This window comes from Lemur catta, chromosome 21, assembly GCF_020740605.2.
Source record: "Lemur catta isolate mLemCat1 chromosome 21, mLemCat1.pri, whole genome shotgun sequence".
Lineage (NCBI taxonomy): Eukaryota > Metazoa > Chordata > Mammalia > Primates > Lemuridae > Lemur > Lemur catta.
Genome location: NC_059148.1, coordinates 18,535,986 through 18,557,218, shown reverse-complemented (window position 1 = coordinate 18,557,218; position 21,233 = coordinate 18,535,986). Strand labels below are relative to the sequence as shown.

Sequence of the window (21,233 nt, the reverse complement as noted above, 5' to 3'; positions counted from 1 at the left end):
ATCCCTCGCTCAGGCATGAATAGCATTCTAATTGCTGTCCCTCCTACCTGGATCTCTCCCCATTCTGAACTACCTACAGTCACACAAATCTCGAGGGGAGGCCCAATTTTCTAGTGAAAACGATATTGAGCCAAGCATGGTGGCTCACACCTGTAGTCCCAGCAACTCGGGAGGCTGAGGCAGGAGGATGACTTGAACCCAGGAATCCCAGGCTGCAGTGAGCTATGATAGCACCACTGTATTCCAGCCCAGATGACAGAGCAAGACTGTGTCTCTTAAAAAAAAAAAAAAAAAAAAAACACACATGCTGAAATGCCAACTACCATAGTCTCCAATCTCCTTCAACTTCAAAAGTAAAATGTGTTTGTTTTTCTGATTGTTGTTGTTCAGGCATAGGCTGGCTGCCTTGCCCCTTAAACATACCTCTGTTTAAAAAAAAATGCTCTGGGTTCTGGTGGAGGGTACAGAACTTCAAAGGCCGTTCCCCCCATAGTCTGTGGAGGCAGCCACAGACCAGGGCCTTTATAAGAAGCTCAAATTAGAACCCTGGTGGAACCATGTAAAATTGTTCCATGCGGCATGTTCTGCTATTTAATTCAGTCTCTAGGCTGAGCTGGTCTCTCCCTTTATAACATGTGGTGACACCACAATTCCCTGCTACTTTCTGTGATTTTTTTTTTAAATGAAACATTTCTGTCCCAGTTAACATCTTCTGAGAATTGAAACTGAATTCTGCACATCAGAAGCAGTTCATAAACAGCCCAACCCTCAAGACATGCCTGTGCTGCTGCTATAAAAAGAAATGAATATTTTTTAAATTCTCATTAAAGACATGCCTTTTCCCAGACAAATCTAGTTTTAGCCACACGAGGGCGTCGTGTGCCCTTCCACGAGCTGAAGTCGAGATTTGTGCCTCTAGTGGGTCTTAGCATCTCTTAACAAACTCTTGCATGGGAAATACTGACAGCTAGTTAAATCGGTATATCGAGCCCCCTGTGTTCCATGCTGGGCCCTTAATTAATCCTGTTAATTCTCATGACAACCCTCCAAGGTAGGAATTATTTCAAACAAGGACACTGGCTCAAGGGGGCTTGAGCCCAGTGACCAAAACCCTGGGGGCTCAGGTTCCGATCCCAGCTCTGCCATGATCTCTCCTCGTGACCTTAGGCAAGTACTTAATCTCTCTGAGCCTTGGTTTCCCTTTCTGGAAAATCAGGAGAATACAAGCTCCTAAGTCATAGGATTGTTGTGAGGATTAAATGAATAATCCCAGGTATAGTGAAAAAAGCTCAGCACCAGGCAGGTAGTAAGTGCTTAATAAATGTTAGCTATCAGCCCCTTCATCACCCTGACCACCGTCACCATCGGGGTCATCATCGTAATCGTCATCACCACCATCTTCATCATCATCATCATCACCATCATCATGATCACCACCATTAGCACCATCACTGCCATCACTATCATTGTCATCACAATCACCCATCACCATCACCATCATTGTCATCCCAGTCAGCATCACCATCATCATCATCATCACCACCATCTTCATTACAGGGTGGATTCGAAGCTGCCCCGGAGCTAGAGATTAGCATGCCGGGCGGGTGTTTATTTGGGGGTGTTCCTGGGATCAGCACCTGGAGAAGAGGGTTAAGAAAGGATCAGGCAGAGGGAAGAGACAGGCAGCAGTGTGGCCCCAACAAGGGTCTCAGTCAACCCCATGGGAAGCTCTAAATCGGGGGGCCCCTCTGCGCTGTCCTGCCCCGGGGCCTCTATCACTTACAGTCTACAAAGTTTATCACACTATTGGGTTCAGGATTTCATCTTCTCACTTTTTTTCCAAATGAGATTTTCATTTTACAAGAAGAGGGAAGCTAAGGGCGATGTTTATCACCGAGGACTAAATCGCTGGAATTCCAGGCATCCATTGGGCTCACTGGGGGCAGAGGAGTTTGTGGGAGCGTCTCACACTGTCCCGTTGGCCCTTCAGCACCAGAATCTTGCTCACTTTCCCACCACAGCCGGGCCCCTGGGGACCATCTCCCATCACGGGAGCGCTCATCTACTCCAAACCCCAAAGGCTCGGGACAAGGCGATCTTGTCCCCTGCCAAAGCCCGCTTGGGCAGCCAGCAGGATCTGCGTCCCCTCTTGGCTCTTCCCACCCTTTCTTCTTGCGAGCTGACACAGAGACCGGTCCCTTCTGGCTGAGCTAACTAGCCTGCGGCCAGCCAGCGCAGGGCCTCTCTCATTTGTCCTCCTTATTTGGACAACCGGAGAGGGCTTGTTTGCAGGACTCAATGACTGCATGGACAAAGTGCCCGGCCCAGGTGGGTACACAGTAGGTGCTTACTAAATGCTCAGGTGTCCACAAGACAGGCCCTGTGCTAACATGTGACAGGACAAGGAGTCATGGGGGTGGCCGGCCCCTGCCTGACACTGAGCAACAGCTCCCTACGGAACCTCTCTCTCTGGCCCTCAAGGCCCGACCTGACCTGGACTCTGCCCACCTCTGGCCTCACTCAGTCCCCTCCTGTCCCACCAGCCTTCCTGCTTTTCCCAGGGCAATCCTACCTCAGGGCCTTTGCACTTGCTGGTCCCACTGCCTGGAGGCATCTTCCCCCGAGCTTTGCAGAGCTGCCTCCTCCCTTCAGGCCTCACCTAAATGTCATCTCCCCAGACAGGATTCCCCCAACCCCCCTGGCTACATAGAGACACACGCCTGGTCACCATGTCACCACATTGCGAATTTGCTTTGCAGCACACATCGCTCTGGGTATATCTTGCTCAAGGGGCGACCGTGTCTGAGGAGTCACCGTGAAATCTCTGGTGCCTGGATACACCAACAATGCAGGAGGCACTCCTGAAAGTTCCTACCTTGCTACAGTCCTCACTCTCAGTCAGGGGCCTGGAGAAAGCTCCAAGACGAAAAATCCATCCCTAACTCCCTGGGCAAATCTTTCTCCCTGTCCACATTGGCAGCTTCTCTGCAAAAACGAGGGGATTGGAGCTGATGAACCCATACTCCCTTCCAGCGCAAACAAAAAGATTCCGCAGACTTGGATAACTTCTCATTTCAGCCAATAAACCAGCTCACGCCAGAACATGATTCATCTCTGCCGATTCTGCCTAGCAACCGGGCCTTCTCCCCGCACCCCAAACCAGCTCCCTCCCCAAGAAGAATTCCTCCCCCACCGCACTCCCGCCCAGCCCCCAGCGTCCTGCGGAGGAATGCAAGGCTTCGAGAGCCCCTCCTCGCCTGTCTGCCAGCAGCATTTCAACCCAACCTCAGAGCGTCTCCGGCGCTGTCTGGAACAACTGTGCCCCTCCTGGGATTAGTACAGGAAGCAGCAGCAGAAGTCGGGCGGGCGAAAGCGCTGACCCAGCACGGGGAGATCATTTCTACCCTGATGCCTCGCCCTCCTCCGCTGCCCGGCTCCTCGGCTGGCCCCGGCCTTGCACTGGGTCTGCGTTTTCGGCAGGGAGCAAGAAGAGGCAGGGAGCGTGCAAGGAAGGAAAGGGGAGTCCACACTTGAGACAAAACCAGCTTGTTCAGATAGCTGGGGGATATTTTAACCCAGTTTCCCACAGGGAGGGGGAAAAAAAAAAAACCACTCTACCATCATTTTAGTAGAGACTGGAAAACATTTGATAAACTTCAATGCCCATGTGCGACTCAAAGCTTGGCAATCCAGGCAGAGAAAGAAATGTCCTTAACTTGGGACAGAACCAGACAGCAGAACCAGAACACAACAGCAAACATCTTGCCCGCTGACCAAACTTTGGAGGCATCCCCATTAAGATGGGGGACAAGGCAAGGACGCTAACAACTACTGCCCTGATGACCACCATGACCACCACCTCCAGCTCTTCCACCACCGCTAGCACGCCATATTGAATTAGACGTTCTAGCGATTGCAGTAAGACACACATACACACAAAACAAGTGAAGAGCATCGAAAGGAGGCGATGAAATGGTCCTTTCTGGAGGCTTCTATCATCTACCTAGAGACCATTCTTGAATGAGCACTGGACAGAGTCAGGTGACCTGGGCTAGACACTGGCCTTGGCCATGACCTTTCTGGGCAACTTGGGGTCTCAGTTTCTCCATCTGGAGCCTGAATGGTCGGACTAGACCAATTGTTTGCAAACTGTGCTCCGCTAAGCCTTAGGGGCCCCCACAGGAAAAGGGGTTGCAAACACCTGTGTGCAAACAGGTGGCCCCGGGTGTCCTGTCCCCTTCAAGGATACAGCGCTACTTGCATGGGGCTTATACGTTAGGATTCCTAGTAAGAGTTTCTTTGAACAAGAGATTCTGTTCCACAAAAAGTTGAAAATCACTGGACACACAACCAATGCAAGTATAGACGACAGACAGAAGCAAGTGCTTCATGGAAGAGGAACTCCAGAAGGGAAAGACCTCCGTAGCCCCAGTAGTCAGAGAACTAGGACTACAACAGTAATGGAATACCACCTCTCACCCATTGACCTGGCAAAAAGACTGAGGACTGGCAGTGTTGGCAAGGATGTAGGGAAACCGGCACACTCTTCTACCACGATGGGAATGGAAATCGGATTATGAAGAGTCATTCGGTAGCCCCAGTGAAAGCATTATGCATGTACTCTTTGACCTGGCAAACCTGCCAGTAGAACTCAGCTGTCAGGAGCGCTCCACATGTCTGCAAAGACGTGCACACGCAGGATGTCCCCAGATGTGTGGGATGACACGAGACCCTCTAACTCTGCCATCTGTGATCTCCCTCCATGAGCACGCCCAGAGCCTGTACCGGCTGCCACACCTGACCCAGAGGAACCCTGAGCTGGCTCCGTTCTAGCAACAGCCAAAGCCCAAGTGAATGGAAGTCTGAGCTCACACCTCAAATGGGTGACTTCCAGGTGTGAGTCTAGACCCTTCCATCCGTGCATCGGGGCTGCCCTCCGGAGCTCCGAGCTCTTTTCCCTCATGTAAGACAGGCCACAAACCACAGGGAGGCTGAGCTCCCAGGGCAGAGCTGGGGTCTGCGCCCTCCTCCCCATTCTCTTGTTAGAACCGGTTTCCCCCGGCCCCAGGAACAGAGAGGCAGAGTCACTGAGGCTGCAAAAGGCAAAGGAGTTTACTGACTAGCTCGAGCTAGGGTCCAAGTCCCAGAGCACCAACGCAGTGGCCTCTCCTCGAACCAGGACCCTGCCCTGGGCTAAAAATTAAGCTTTTATACCTTTCAGTAGGTTACATACGCTGGGCACACCATCCTCCTCCCTCCCTTAGTTCATTTGCTCCTTCAAGAGTGGCTGATCGTGTTGGCTCCTGATTGGTTGGCTCCAAGGTCGTGTTGGCTCCTGATTGGTTGGTTCCAAGTCTGGGGACCTCATTTCGGGGAAGGGGAGGACCCTCGTCAGGGAAACCGAAACTTAGGCCTATTCCAGGAGGTCCAGCCTGTCATGGAGTCACTCCTGCTCTTTTTCCTGTTTTACACTCTAGCCGTGTGACCTCGGATGAGTCACCTCACCTCTCTGGCAACAATTCGCCAGGCAGGGGTGGTTTCCTCATTAGCAAAATGAACCTGATCAAACCAACTTCGTAGTGATTTTTCACATGAAATCATTTAGGTGAACAGCAAATTATGAAATATGGACTATATTTGTGTTCCAGACCCTTGCCCTGAAGCAAATTCTAAGTATTTTTGTTCAAGAGTCAAAGCCCCGAACCTCTCGCTGCATAAGACGACCATTCCCTTAACACACTGATGCGCACGTGGGTGGTTTCCTTTTGGTCACTTATGCTAAACAACACTGGCACGCGCATCCTCGTAAGTCATCTTAGCAGCCACACACAGGTATTTCTGTAGACAGGTTCCAGAAAGAAATTCGGGATCAAAGGACAAACACATTTACAACATTGGTAGATGCTGCCCATGTAACCCTCCAATAAAAACATTTACCTCCCACCCCGTCTGCTCAAAGCCAGACAATGCAAAGAATCAAATCTGAGCTGGGTGTAGTGGCTCACGCCTGTAATCCCAGCACTTTGGGAGGCCGAGACAGGAGGATCACTTGAACCCAGGACTCGGAGGCTGCAGTGACTTTATGCTCAAGACACTGAACTCCAGCCTGGGCGACAGAACCAGACCCTGTCTCAAAAAAATAAAAAATCAGAATCAGATCTGGACAAAGACAAGATGTTCTTATCTTAAGAGAGGTCGTGGGAAGAATTCAAGCGTGTTTCTAACGGGCTCCCTGACGGCCAGCCCAGTCTGTGCAGCCAGAACTCTGCTGTAGGCCAGGCTGTAGGGAAATTAGCCTTTGGGCTCAGTCTGCTTGACTTAAGCTAGACAGCAGAAAGAACTTCCTGAGAATGAAGGGTTGTTGGATCATGGAGAGAGGACCAAACGACCTAGGAGATTTCTCCTACGGGTCTCTTAAAACGGGGGTTGGGGAGTGGTCTCTCTGGGTCGGATTAAAGGTGGAATAAACATCCTGCAGCCCTTTCCCCCAGGTGCAAACGATAATGCTGCCCATGGGAACACAGGGTGTGGGACCCACTAGCTCCAAAGCAAGCCTCGTCCCTCCCTTTGGAGATGCAGCTAGGGCCCGGGACAGCCAGCAACGTGCCCCACCTGGCACAGCCAGGGAGGGGGCAGAGCTGGGCCTCCATCTTGGGGCTCCCAACCCAGGGCCAGGGCCTGCTCCGGGACCCCCACCTCCGCATTCACCTCTCTGAAGAGCCCCAGAGCTGTGCACCCGGACTCCGGACCCCGGGGCCACTCAGCATCGCCCGCATGCAGCGTCTTGGGCGCTGGAGTCCCACAGAACTGGCTCGGTCATTGGCCCGCCACGGGCCCTGGCGCAGGCCACCGCAGCGTGCTCCCGGCTTCCGCCTGCACAGGATGCGGAGAAACAGCAGCCTACCCGGGCGTCGCGCGGGTGCCAGGATGGCGCGCGCTCCACCGCGTGGACGCCTCTCCGGGCTGGGTGCGCGCATGCGCTGACTGTAAGCCTTTGTTGCTGCCTTTCCTCCCTGCAGTGCTCCAGGGACGCAGCACCACCACCGGCACCTGTGAATACACCTGCAGCCTCCAGCTGAGCTGGGGGACCACGCGGAAGTTTGGACGTATTGACCTTGAGCCCCCTCTCCCAATGCATTCATGCATGCATGCACGGGACTGAGGCCAGGGTGGAGCGGTGGTTAGAGAGAGCACTCGCTATAGGTTCCCGCAGCCCCAGGAGGTTCAAAGCTCGGCTCAGGCACTTTCTGGCTGTGTGACCTTGGGCAAGTTGCTTCGCCTCTCTGAGCTTCTGCATCGCTGTCTGTGGAAGATGGATAATATCAATGCCTCCCTCCGCTTCGGGGGGACCCAGTGTGTAGAAAGTGCTCAGCCCCATGCCTGATACACGGTGGTGCTCAAGAAGTGATGGGAATCTTAACGGTGGGATTTGAACACTGAGGAAGGACAGAGGTGGGAGATTCGGAGTCCAAGGGGGTTTCCCGGAGCCCCTCACTTCACAGCCCCCCCCCAGGGCGGGTGCACAGGAGGTGTCCAACTCCCCCCACCCCATCTCGTGCTTCCCCTCCGCTCCTCGTTCAAGGGCCCAGCCTTGAGGGGGGCTTAGCACTCCCTTCTCAGTATCTATTGAGCACCTACTGGGTGCCCATCTCCACGCCAGGCTCTAACAAGCAGGGCTCCGAGGAGGAGCCACCCAAGCCCAGAGCTCAGAGCCGCCTGCAGCTCCTTGGAGCTTCCCCAGGGCAGGCGCAGCAAGGATAATCAGAAGAACTGACAGAAATGGAGCCCCTACTCCATCCCGGGCCCTGGACGTGGAATCTGAGCCCTGAGATTGGAACCCAAGTCTCTTGGGACGTGAGTCAGACACCTCGTGATCTTCCTTGCCCCGCTGTGCCTGGGGGACGTTCCCACCCAGAGTCAGTGCTGACAGTTTATATAGATGGGAACACGGCAGAGAGGAGGGAGGTGTTCCCGGTCCTCTGGTAATTAACCCAGCTGGGTCCCCCCGCTTTCGCCTCTCCCCAGAAATAGCCCTGGCACCTGCCCCAGATGGGCCCAAGGCCTGGCGCCCCCACCCACGTCTCCAGCCACAGTGGCCCAGACGACGTCTAAGCCCTGGTTGTGGTCACCGCACCCCAGAGGGAAACAGGAAACAGCTGAGGCATGACCCTTGACCCCCACTGGGTACAAGGATGGAATGGCGCTTACGCCACCCAGGGGTGACATGAGCCTGTCTCTCTTCTCTAGCCACGCCACCCGCCCTCCCTGTGGGTCCCATGCCTGCCCGGCTGCTGTCCCCACTCTGGTCTCACCAACACTTCCAGCGCCCTGCCCCCCTAGGAAGAGATGTTGAGAGTGCAAAGTTCCGAGAGTCTTAGCACCACTGATCTCAGGATCCTGAGGATTCTAAGCCAGCCTGGAAAGAAGAGGTGACTCTACAACAGCCAGACATTTGGAGACAGACGTCTTCCCCTTTTCTCTGAGCACTGAACTTCCCAGCTTAGAGCCAACAGCCCCTGTGAACGTTCATTGAGCACCCACGGGGGCCTGTTCTAAGCACTTTCAGTAAATGAACTCAACTCCCACCAACTCTAATAAGCATAACAATAATGGTAGGGACCACTATTATTCCCATTTCACAGATGAGGAGACTCAGGCCCAGAGAGGTTGAGTGACTTGCCCAAGGTCACACAGCTGGGAGGCGCTAGAGCTGGGATTCCAACCCAGGTCATCCGAAGCCTGTGCCCCTGACCACCATGCTGCACTGTCCTGCACATAAAGGGCATTTGCATTTCTTAGCCTCATGTTATTCTGGGGTGGGGGGAAGGCTGGGCAAGGGCTGTGGCCCCAATGTCCCCAGCCCTGCCCCTTGCTCTCTCCAGCCCTCCACCCCTGTACGATCCCTGTCCCTCCTCTTCCCCCTCCAGCCCCACCAGTGGAGTCTGGCACCCCAAACCCTAAGGGGGAAGCCACAGGCGGCCACCCACAGGCCTGGACCCTCCAGCCTCCCAGGGCACCCCCAGGGGTCGCTGCAGGGCCCCAGTGGGTGGCGGACACCCAGGGGCCTCTGGCATCAGCGTCCCTGGCAAGAGCAGATTAACAAGCAGGGCTATTTCTGACTTTGCAGCTGCCACCATAAACCTCGGACCCTCCTGGGGAGGGGGCAGCAGCTGCGGGGAAGCCTCCCGGCCCTGGAGCCAGCGTCAAATCCTTCCTGCTATTTCAGAGCAGCTGGAGGAATCCTGAAATTAAAACCTCCTGAAAAAATGGCAAACCCCCGTCCCACTCTAGACAGGCCGGATCTGTCCCCCAAAACAGATGAAGAGCAGAGCTGGACATGGCACAAGACTGCCCACGGGAGACCCGACGCCCGGCCCGCTCAGCACAGCCCAGCCGGCTGTCTGGTCCTCACGTGGCCGAGTGTAAAATGAAGGGCTGGGCTAAATCCGGAGTCCTCGCACTTTGATGTACGGGAGAAGCACCTGCAGAGCTATTAATAAAACAGCACACGCCGACTCTGATCCCTCTGCTCTTCGAAGTTTCCCTAAAGTCACTTTCCGCTCAAACATTCCCGTTGTTTAAGGCTCAACGCTCCGACTGCTGGCTGTGTGACCTCGCACAGGTTGCTTGACCTCTCTGAGTCTCCATTATTCTCCTCTGTATAATGGGCAGAAACAATGACCGTCTCATTAAGAAGGTGGTGAAGAAGAAATCACACAACATCAGTAGTTCCTTAGCAGCTTTATCGGTAACAGCGCTAAACTGGAAACAGTGATCAACAAATTGCGGTGCGTCTGTGCAATGGAATGCCACTTGGCAATAAAAAGGAGTGAAATGTGTATACCTACAGTAATGTGAATAAATCTCAGAATATTCACGAAAGAAGCCAGACCAAAAAAAGAGTACACACTGTATGATTCCATTTATAGAAAATTCCAGAAAAATGAAAATGAATCATAGTGACAGAAAGCAAATCATCGTTTGCCTGGGGGTTGGGGAAGGGAGGGAGGATGGAGAGGAAGATTAAGAAGAGGGTACAAAGGGGTACCAGGAAACTTCTGGAAATGACAGATATGTTCATTGTCTTGATTGTGGTGATGGTTTTAGGAGTAAATGCATATGTCAAAAATCATCAAATTGCACAATTTAAATATGTGCATTTGATTATGCGTCAGTTAAACCTCAGTAAAGCTATAAAAAATAATATTGGTAAAGCCCTGGACACGTGCATAATAGTCAATTTATTAATAGTTGCATCTGGGTGATTCTTTGATTAATTTTCCTCCCCTACAATCCAGACTCAGGTCTGGTTTGCTAACAATGTGTTCTCAATACCTGGCACATAGTAGGTGCTCATTAAATGGTGGCGGTTGGAAAACAGTGAGGCTACAAATCTGCTACTTTCTCCTGGGCCACCTCAGAACCCAGAGGGTTAATTCATCCCCCGCCCCGGGGTCTCTATGAATGAGAACCGGGACAGATCTGACCCACAGACAGCACCCCTAGCCGGGAAGTGGGACAGGGCAGAGTGGAAACAAAGAAGTGGGACCCGCTGTCAGTAGGCAGCTCGGCCTTTGTGACATCGATATGTTTTAAAATGAGCCAGGAGGTCAGCCCCGAAGAGTCCCCGTCTGAGCGGCTAGACAGACCTGGGTTCAAATCCCAGCTATGCTGGGCCGTGTGACCTCAGGCAAGTCACTGCACCCCTCTGAGCCTCAGTTTCCTCACCTGTAAAATGAGAGTGGTGACATTGCTCATTGTGTGGTCAGGGTTAAATGGGGTCACGGATGTGCCGGCACACACACCTTCCTTCAGCCTTACACATTGCGTGTGCACACACATGACACCTACTGTATACCAGGCACCATGAGAGGGTTGAAGACAACGTGCCCAGCATAGGACACATCCCCGCACCAGCCCCCGCCCAGCCCCCCACGCTGATCAGAGCAGGCCAGGGCACGGGAAGGAGCCCCGCTTCCCTCCAGTGGCTCCTTCGCACCCGCCACCCCCACCACAGGTGACCAGAATCCCCCTGAGCTGGGGTTGCCCTCCCCTGCCCCCTTCACAGCGACAGCAGGCCTGGCCTGGGGACAGACCGCAGCCTGGGGGCAGCTGTGCAGTTTTACAAGCCCTGGGACAGTGGGGGCCTGTTCAGGCCCTGGCAGGCTCCAGGGCCCCTGGGAACAGTGGAACCCTCTCCCCCGGCCTCAAACCCGGTTCTCCCCGAGCCGGGCCCACACCACCCCCAGCCCTCGTCCCCCTTTGTGGCTCACTGCTGGCGCCCGGCCAGATGTGTGCCCATAAAATGCCCCTGCACTATGGAAGGAGGCTGGGTAGGGGCAACTGGGGAGGCTCCCAGGAGAAGGGGACATCTAAGGATGAGGGAGAGTTAGCAAGGCAGCAGGTAGTGAAGTGTTGGGAGGGGTGGAAGGGTGTCGCTGGCAGAGGGAACAGCAGCTGTAAAAGCTCAGAGGTGAGGGAGAGGTTGACTCCTGCCCTGGTGCTCGGGCCACCTCTTAATCCCCCCACCACCAGTCTTGGGAGACACAGGCTATGGCTAAAGCCACACACCACGTCCTCCGGAGGACCCTGTTGAGAACAGTGGGGGGCTGCTGCCCAGGAAGCTGCAGATTGGGAAACTCAGCCTGCCTGCTCCCCCAGGGGTCTCCAACGCCTGCTTCTGTCTTACCGGGGTTTTGTGTGTCGCGGGGAAGCCTAATGCACGTCCTAGCCACACTGCAGTCCCTACGACCCCGCAGGAGCTCAGCGAGAAGACAGCCCCGCCTGGGACGCCCAGAAAGGCTGAGGGACGTGGGCAGGGCCACGCAGCACTCGGGCCTTCGTGTGACTCTCCCGATGTCCTTGGCAGGCCTTGCAGGGGAGGGAGGGCCCTTCCCCACCGAGCAAGACAGAGGCCATTGTGTGGCGTGAAACCCAAACCCCCGGCCCCCTCCGGATGGGGGTGGGGTCGGCCTCCCTGCCCGCCCACCCGGGATCCCGCACTCGCTCCCAGCCCAGCCACATCTGGATTCCAGCTGGCAGCTCGTGGGCGGGGCGGAGGGGGAGAGGTGGCCGCAGGAACTTGCCATCAAAGGCGAGGAGGAGCCTGGAGGGCGAGGACACGAAGTCAGAGGGCTCCAAACCCAGATCCCGGCCCAGGGTGCGGAGAGCCTGGCACTGACCGTGAGACCCATTCCAGCCTTGCAGGGGGTGGGCAGCCGGGGGCCATGCCACTGCCATGGTGTGCCTGCCCCCCGGCCTCCATCAGTGGCAGAGCCCGGCGTGTCCCCTCCGTCCGTGTGACCTCGAGTCCAGAGCCTGCGCCCAGCCTCTGGGAGCACCAGCACCCCCCCATTCCGAGGGAGCACCGTCTGCCCCTCTCTTCCCCGCACCGACCTGCCCCTTCAGCCTCTAGGGCCTGGCCGATGTGTCCCCCCTCCCCAGAGAGTCGTCCCCACCCCCATGGAACAGCCCCCCAGAAAACCAGTGAGACTCAGGCCAGAATAAAGGTTTATTGTGCCGGTGTGCTGCAGCTCAGCACCCGGAGAGCTGTGCAGAGCCGGGGGGGGGGGTGGGGGGGCCCAGATGGAGGGACACAGGACAGACCCCCCCTCCCAGGGCCTCCCCAAAGCAGGATGGAGCCCAGGCCCCCTGTCAGAAACTGAGTACGCAGACACAGGCTGCCAGACGACCTGCGTGGACATCGCAAACCCTCCCCTGTCCCCTGGGACTCCCCCAGCGTGGAGGTCCCCTCAAACACAGCCCCCCCAGCTTCCAGGCTCCCTCAGAGTCCTGACAGCAGGGGTTCGAGCCATTGATCCCCAGCCCAGCAGCAGTAGCGAGATGAGAAATTCACCCCAAGGCTGGGGCTGCTTGGACGGCACCTAAGGGGGGCTGAACCCCCCCCACACCCTAACCCTGGGCCAACCAGAAGCCTGGGGGCCCCTTCGGGAAAATTCAGTATTTTCCAGAGTGTGTGCTACAGGACTTTACTCTGTAGCTGAAAAAAAAAAGGACTTCTTGGTTAAAAGACGTTTGGGACAAGCTAAGCAAAACCAAATTCAGCAGGAGCCTCTCCTGCGGGACTTGTCAGAGCCCTGCAGTGCTCGGAAAAAAGGTGGCGGGGGTGGAGGGGAGGTGGTTAGAGAAGCAGCGTTTCCTCAACAAATTTGACCTCAAAACCTTGCTTCTTCAGGGCGCCTCAGGGAACCCAGTTTGGGAAACGCTTGTTTAGGGACCTGTCATGGTGTGTGTAGGGGCCTCACAGAAGCTTCCAGATTAGTCAGGCTCACTTCTGCCGTGGAGGCTCTGAGCAGAGACAGAGTGACACTAAAGTATTCAGGGGTGGGGGGACACAAAGGATGGCATCGTTTGCAGTTCCAAAATACTGCTTCCAGCCGGGCCACCCTGGGCCACCAGCCCTGGGGCATCTCAGCGGCTGTCACCCAACCTCTTCCAAAACACCTACTCTTCTGTTTCCCTCTGCTACCTCGACAGAAAAGCAGCCATGTCTGCTCTCTCACAAGGGACCTGTGAGGTATGTCTCCCGATCAATGTGGCTGATTGCATGGGCCATTTTGTCGTGGTTCTAATAAGGACATGTCCCTCCTCCTCCTCCTCCTCCTCAGGGCTGTGCTGTGGGATGTGTCCCCTTGGGGCCGCAGAGGCAGATGGCCCGGAGCTCGGCGAGACCCCTGGGGTGGGCCTGGGACCAGCGTCTCTGCTCGCGGTAGACTCGGGACACGCTGGAATTGGCACCGGGTGGCCAAGGAGGGGGTGTCAGGAAGCAGGCGGGACTGAGGCCTTTTCACCCGCAGGGAGACGATGGCCTGGGGTCTGACAGTCAGGGCCGGCAGCCTGAGAGGCGCGTTAGATGCTGGGGGGGACGCTGCTGCAAGCACAAGGGCTTTCGGGGGGACCCGCGGGCCCCCGGGCTTCCTGGGCTACCGAGAGAGACCCTTCCGGCCCCCCCTGGCCCTCGCCGGCCGCCTGAGCCTCCCTGGCCACCCCTGAGCACGGCTCCTCCAGCACCTCTGGCTCCTGCGCGGGGACCCCACGTCCCCCCTGGGCGTCCTGCTCCACCCCCTGGCTGCCCTCCGCCACCCTCGCTCCGTCCCCTCCGCCCGGGGCGGCCCTGGCGGGAGACTTGAGGTTCTGGGTGGCGGCCAGGATGTCCGCCTGGAGCTGCCGGGAGGAGTCCAGGGCCTCCTCGGGCCGGCCGTCGGGGGCCCTGTCCGGGACCTCGCTGAAGGCGCGGGGGCCCCCGGCCCGGTCACTCTGGTCCACGTACTTCTTCTTGGGGAAGGAGGACGGGTAATAGGCCGAGGCCTTGTGCTTCTGGCGGGTGACGAGCGCGGCGCAGACGATGAACATGAGCAGGAAGGCCAGCGAGCCCACCACGGCGATGAGCATGACGTACTGGCGGAAGAAGTCCACGATCCCGTCCAGGAGGTTGGTGGGGGGCGAGGGGCCCGCCAGGAGCGTGGGCTGGGGTCCCGGCGTCGTGGGGCTGAGGGCCGGGGTCCAAGGTGGCGGGAGGCTCGGGGAGGAGGCCGACGAGCCCTCGGCCTCCCCGCTGCCCGCCACGTCCTCCAGGAAGGTGGCCCGCAGGGGCACAGAGTGGGCCGCTGCGGGCACGGGCCGCAGGAGCAGCAGCAGAGAGAGGAGGACGCTGGGGGCCGCTGCAGAGACCATGTCGCCCCCGGGACCTGTGGGGACACGAAAGGGGAGAGAGGTCAAGGACTCTAGGGACTCAGGATTCAGAAACAGGGGTCACCAGGCCCTGAGGAGGAACAAGGAACTTGAAACATATTCCAGCACTTCCCTTCCCTGTCGAGGCCTGAGCCCTTGTCCCCACCATACAAGGGACCCCATTCAGATGTGGAATGCACACCTGTCCCCCCCACTATCCTCTGAGGTCCTGGAGGGCAGGGGCTGAGTCTTACATATCTCAGCATCCTCCAGGTTTTGCGCCATATCTGGTATACAGTAAGTGCTCAATAAATGTATCTTGACTGACTTGGCTGAATTAATAACTCACACTTTCCCCGCTCACCAGGTGCCAGCTCCTAGCTAAGTTTCTCACAGGCAATTTCTCGCCGCATCCAGATGTCTACCCTGGCAGGGAAGTGCTACGATTAGCCCCATTCTCCGGGTGAGAACACTGAGGCCGGGAGGGGCGAAGTGACACGCCAAGGAAGAGCCGGGCTTTGGATCCAGGCGTGAAGGAAGGGATGATGGCGGGGCTGAGTAAGTGAGAAACCGAGTGCGTGACCCAGGGAGCCGAAGGACAGTCCCCCTCCACCCAGGGACTCTCTCCAGCAGCCCCCAGCCCCTCTGCGGTCCTGTCCCCCAGGGCCTTGTCCCCATGCGCTGGGCGACTGCAGAGGCTCCACATCCCAGCGGCTCAGTCAGAGGCTTTTTCAAACCTTCCCCAGCCCAGCTCTACCTCCTTCTCCAGAAGATTCCTAGGTGTGGAGGCCTCCAGGTGTCTGAGCCGGGCAGGGTCCCCGATGCCAGGGGCATGCCAAGTGCATCTCACCCTGCTGCCCTCACCTCCGGGCGCCAGCAGGGCCAGCGGGGCCCCGAGGACAGCCCTGTGCCCGAGACAAAGCTGGAGCTGCCGCTCGCCCCACCCCCACTAGATGGGAACCAGATGAGCCCTGCACCTCCCCCGCCCCACCCGCTGGAAGCCGCTCCCGGCGTGAACCCCCAGACCCCATCTGGCCCAGACAGCCGGGCTGATCCATAAATTCCTCATGGCCGAGTCTACAGAGGGGCTCAGTTTCTAAAACACGCACTCTCCCAGCCGGGGGGAGTGGGGGCCTGGCGCATGGACAAACCCAGGGACAGCTTGCAGTGTCCCCTGAGACCCCCCCACCCCCGGCCCAGTGAGGGACCTGGGTCCCTGAAGTGGGCTGGGGCTAGAAGCTTCACGACAGGAAAGCCTTAGGAGCCCCTGTCCTGAAGCCTGAGGGGACTGAGATGGGAAGACAAAAGCCCAGAGAGGGCAAGGGGCAGGCCTAAGGCCACACAGCAATTTCATGGGCTGGAGGAGGAAGTCAAGGTTCCCAGCGCCTTGAATGCAGGTCACGCCTGCAGACGACACTATCTACTCCACAGGATTCAGGCGATGAGGTGGGGACCAGGCAGGGGCCATTCAGTGGCCTGTGGCAGGCGGCCTGAGGCTCCCCAGTGGCCTGCTGTTAACTGGAATTAACTGTAGTGGCACAAATCTGGACAGACTGGCTCAGATGGCAAAAACTAAAAAAATAATTCCAGGACATAAAAAGAGGCAAAGCTACTCAAGGGTCCGTTTCAAATGAGCTGGTCGTTCTGCGCTTTTTGCCTACACCCGCTGGGTGCATCCAATCCTGCAGGAGCCCTGGGCGGCGGGCGCTGGAGTTACAGAAGCGGAAGAGGGAGGTTCAGAGACAGACGGTGACTTTCCTGAGGATGCACAGACGCTAAGTTGACAGAGCTGGGATCTGAACCTTCCCCTGATTCCAGGAGTCCATGTACACGCTCGCACATGCGCCGTGCACACACACAACATGTGCACACACACAACACACTCTGGCCTCGGATGGGCTTGCAGCCCCGGGGCAGCGTCCCTTGTCCGCTGGGACAGGATCTGAGTCGCCAGATGAAGCACAGGACCCTCCCCTCTCTGGCACTTGTTAGCAAAGTTTCCTACAGAAAGCGTTGAGCTGTGGAGTCTTTGTCCTGCCAGTCACAAGCCCAGCCCGGAGAGACCTGTAATGGTGACAACCAAAATGTGTCACTGCAGAGGGCAGCTTATGACCGTGGGTGGCTGAAGACCTGCTCGAGTCCTGAGAAGCCGGTTAGGCTGGGGTTCGAATCCTGGCTCCACCGGGTCTAGCTCTGAGGTCTGATGACTCTGGGCTTCACTGTCCCCATCTGTAAATTGGGAGCAGGGGAGTGGGGTGGCCACAGGTCGTACCCCCCGGAGCTGTTAGGATCGCCTGGGCCAACGTTCGCTCAGTGCCTGGCACGGAGTAGCCACACCCCCAGGCAAGGTGGGATTCAAGAGTGGCCGACCTCCTCCCCCGCAGAGCTCCAGGATGAACCAGAACTTTCCCACCCTCAGCCGACAGACGCTTGTCCTCACCTGGTGGGCACATCGGCTCATGGCCTGCCCACGCCCCACCCAGGGAAAGATCCACTTTCTTACCCCGTTGAGTGAACCCTCCCCAGCTCTGGGCACTGAGGAATGCAGGACCGAACACACACACACACACACACACACATGCACACACACGCACACACACACATGCACACACCCATGCATGGAGTCAGGGGTGGAGGACAAAGCGGTGGCACACAAACTGTCACTAGCTCCTAAAGGCTGAGACCCTGACCCTCAGAGTCCCCTGCCCCCCACCACACCCCCTGGCCTCTTGAGAAAGGTGGATGCAAAGTGTGGGGACACAGCCCCACCTGGGGCCAGCAGGGCCTTGCAAGAGATGGCTGTGTGACCCTGGACGAGTCCCCTGCCCTCTCTGGGCCTCAGTTTCCCATCTGTAGAATAGAACTGTCCTTCTATAAGAAATGATCATTCTGCCTGCCAGCGGCCCCGGCCTCCTGGGTCTGAACTTTTTCAGGGACTCGAAATGTCACAAGCCCTTAGGAGCTGGGGTCCCCTCTCGTTTCACCCAAGAAGGAACTCAGGCCCAGCAAGTCGGGGCTGAGCCCCGGCCTCTCTTGGACTCCCCAGAAGGGGGTCACTTCCCAGCTCTGCGTCCTGGGGCCGGGCATGTCACCTCTCTAAGCTTCGGTCCCCACATCTGCACAATGGGGAGAAGGGCCACCTCCCTGGACCATTGTTAGGACAAGGCGCAGCAGTGCCTGGCACACGGGAGGTATCGATTAGTGGCCACCGTGTGACTGCCCAGGACTCCCTGCTTGGAGACCATCGCACTCAGGGTTTGCTGTGTGCAAACGTGGCGAAGGCCCTACTGTGTGCGCGAATGTGCCCTACTCTGTGCACCAACGCAAACCACCCCTGAGGCCCGGGTACCCCAAGACCTCAGGCCGAGGGGCCAGAGTGGCTGCCCCACCCCCCACCCAGAGACTGGTGGTTGGGGGGGAGGGGCGGCCACAGAAACCTGGCTCCAATTAGTGGCCTTGGGCTGGGGGAGGGGGACTCTGGCTGGAGCACTGCACCCCCACCCCGGGGCCAGCCGAGGACAGGGACCCCAGGCCCTGGTGGTCTGGAAGGGGAAGGGGGTCTGGGAGGCACAAACTCTACACACACGCACACACATGTGCACACACACACATGCACACACACGCACGCACACACACACGCACACGCACACACACAGCAGCAGGGACACACAATACCCAGACACACAACACAGGCACACGGACCCACACGACACCTAGACACCCAGGAGGGCTCACAGCCCACAGCACGGACACGCAGAGACACACGGACACACAACACAGGCACGTGTGCAACCCCGGGACACGCAGTGGATACCCACACGCGGGACAGTGCCGTCCACACCACCCTCAGCCTCACACAGAGCCTGGAACCGATACCCTGGCGTCCACTGCCAGGGGACACCCCCCTCCACCAAGCCCCGCACACCTGGCACAGCACCCGGCTGACCCCAGCGCCGCACACGCATCCCCCGCACGCACGCACACGCCATCGGACACACTCAGAGCTCACACACACTTAGAGACACGCTGCAAAGTGTGACTCCAACAGTCCCCTGCCCCTAAGCCCCGAGATGGCCCCAGGTGCTGGGGACAGAGGAGGTGGGGACCCCGGACTCACCAGATCCTCCGCGCTCCGGCCTGGGTGCTCCCGCCAGGTGGAGCGAGCGCTGGGGGCGCCTGGCCCGGGAGAGCGTCCGCGTCCACGCGGTGCCCAGCGCGGCTCTGGGCTGGCGCCCGCCCTCCTCCTCCCGGCCCTCCTCCTCCCTCCTCCCGGCGGGGCTGCGGGGCCAGCTTGATTTCATTAAGAGGGTGTGGGGTGGGGACAGGGGGAGGGGAGGGGCCGCCCGGCCACACGCAGTCCCACCCTCCTGCACTCCTGCCCTGGGGAAGACCAGCTGCAGCACTTCCTCCCTGACCTCGGGCCCCCGGGGCAGGCGAGACAGACAGACAGACAGACAGACAGACAGGCAGGGACAGCCCTCCCCCAGACGGCGGGCTGGGGTCCTGCCCGCACCCCCACTCCCCAAAAGGGATGAGCTCCGGGAGGTCCGGAGGCCTCTGGAAGCGAGAAGGAAAATTCCCCGTCCTCGTGTGACTCAGGTTTTCCAGGCCCAGCGTGCGGCGTGGGAGCCGGGCCGTGTTCTAGGGAGGCCTCTGGAGGTCCGAGCCCCAGACGGGAAGCCCAGTTCTGGCCCTGGCCAGACCTCCCCGTCTGTCTCCGGGCCTCAGTTTCCCCATTTGTAGAGCTGGGCAGGAAGCTTTCTGAGCTTTCTCTGGCTCTGACATTCTGGGACCTGAGCCCCCCTCCAGTGCCCCAGATGGAGTAACTTGGGCAGGAGTTGAACCCATTCCACAGAGCGGAAGAGTGAGGCAGGGTGAGTCCCAGTGGTTCAGGCCCCGGAACCAGGACGTCTGGCTGACCTGAGAAGTCCACTGGGTCAGTAGCCCCCTGCATTCATTCATTCGTGCACTCATTCACTGATTCAGCGAATGCCCCACCGGCACCCACGGTGTGCCAGGCGCTGTGCCAAGCAGGTTCCGGAGGCGACTTCCAGGGAGAAGGGCACGTGGGTGAATTACTCTTTTACAAAACAGAAAGGGGTCTGTGGCCGGAGAGAGGCCAGACCGAGGGCTTGGGGGGACCCAGGACAGAGACGGACCCAGTGACAGAGAGAGCAGGGACGTTGCCCGGACTGGGACACACCTGCCAACACGCAGCCTGGGCAAGAGGAGACCCTGCAAATGTGCTCCAGGTGAAGGCGTGGTGGCTGGGAACGCCGCACGCAGCAGGGCTGGAGCGTGGACGGAAGGCAGGAGCAGGTGATGAGGGCTGGGGAAGTCCGGGCTAACGTCTCAGGACCCAGAACGTTCCCTACCCATCCAGGCGGCAGTAGGGAGCCAGTGAGGGTTTGGGACAGGGGAGCGAGTGAAGGAGCAGCCCATACCCTCCCCATAGCAACCGGGACTCTAGATTATCGTCGTCCCTTGCAATGGCCCCAGAAGCGCCCCCCTCACCTCCCAAAAGGGGGACAGTCATTTGTTTGGAGAATAAAACCAGAGGCTTCCTCATCTTCTCTTGAGATCCCCCAAACCCTGCGTCCCAGAGGGAACAGGGGACCGTCCTCCCACGGGCACACACAGTCATGCGCACGCAGGCCCCCAGGTGCAAGCGGCCACCCGCAGACATGTCCTGCAGCTGCAGCCACTTGAAGATGGCCTGGGGGTGTCCCCGCCCTACCTGACCTGTCCTAGACCAGACGCGGGTGGTCTGGTCACCACCAGGGCCGGGGCCCGCCACCAGCGGAGGGGACTCTGAGCCCAGCAGTCTGAGGCTGCAGTCTGGGGACGCTGGGAGGCCAATGGCCATGGCATCGCCACCCCAAACAGGGCCTGCTCCCAGCACAGGTGGGCCCAGCCTGAGGGCCCGCTCTGAGTCCCCTTCCCCTGGCCCTCCCTCACCGGCAGAGCAGCCCCCGCCAGGAGCCCTGGGCCCAGGAGCAGGCAGACGCGGGTTCAAATCCTGCCTCCACCACGACCTGCCCCACACGGAGCCTCAGCTGTCAAATGGGTACCGAGAGTCCCCGCTGCTCACAGCCTGCTGGGGAAACCAGGGGACCAGCGAGCGTGGCAGTGCCCGGCCATGCAAAAACCACTGGCCAAAGCCCGAGGGGACTGGCTTCGAGTTGCTGCTGTAACACATGACCTCAAGCTTAGGGGCAGAAAACACACACATTTATGGTCTTGCTGTAAGTTCCTGTGGTCGGGAGTCTGACAGGAGCCTCCCTGGGCTGATCAAGGTGCCAGTGGGACTCGTGTTCGCTCTGGAGTGTTCAGGGGACGAGTCCGGTTTCTTTGCCTTTTCAAGCTTCCAGAAGCTGCCGGCATTCCTTGGCTTATAGGCACCCTCCTCCATCCTCACAGCCAGCAGCAGTGGGCTGACTCTTTATTTATTTACTCTTTACTTTCTTTCTTTTTTTTTTTTTTTAGAGACAGAATCTTGCTCTGTCACCCAGGCTGGAGTGCCGTGGCATCAGCCCAGCTCA

At 58.0% G+C, this 21,233-nt stretch overlaps 1 protein-coding gene across 1 annotated transcript; it reads right to left on the bottom strand.

Moving 5' to 3' along the window:
* Positions 1-12,493: 12,493 nt before the first annotated feature.
* On the bottom strand, positions 12,494-18,934 carry TMEM119 (transmembrane protein 119). Its single transcript, XM_045534629.1, has 2 exons — positions 18,809-18,934; positions 12,494-14,708 (listed from the first exon to the last, which is right to left on the bottom strand). The coding sequence occupies exon 2, from the start codon at positions 14,692-14,694 to the stop codon at positions 13,870-13,872; it is 825 nt and encodes a 274-aa protein (XP_045390585.1). The 5' UTR covers positions 14,695-14,708; positions 18,809-18,934; the 3' UTR covers positions 12,494-13,869.
* Positions 18,935-21,233: the final 2,299 nt, after the last annotated feature.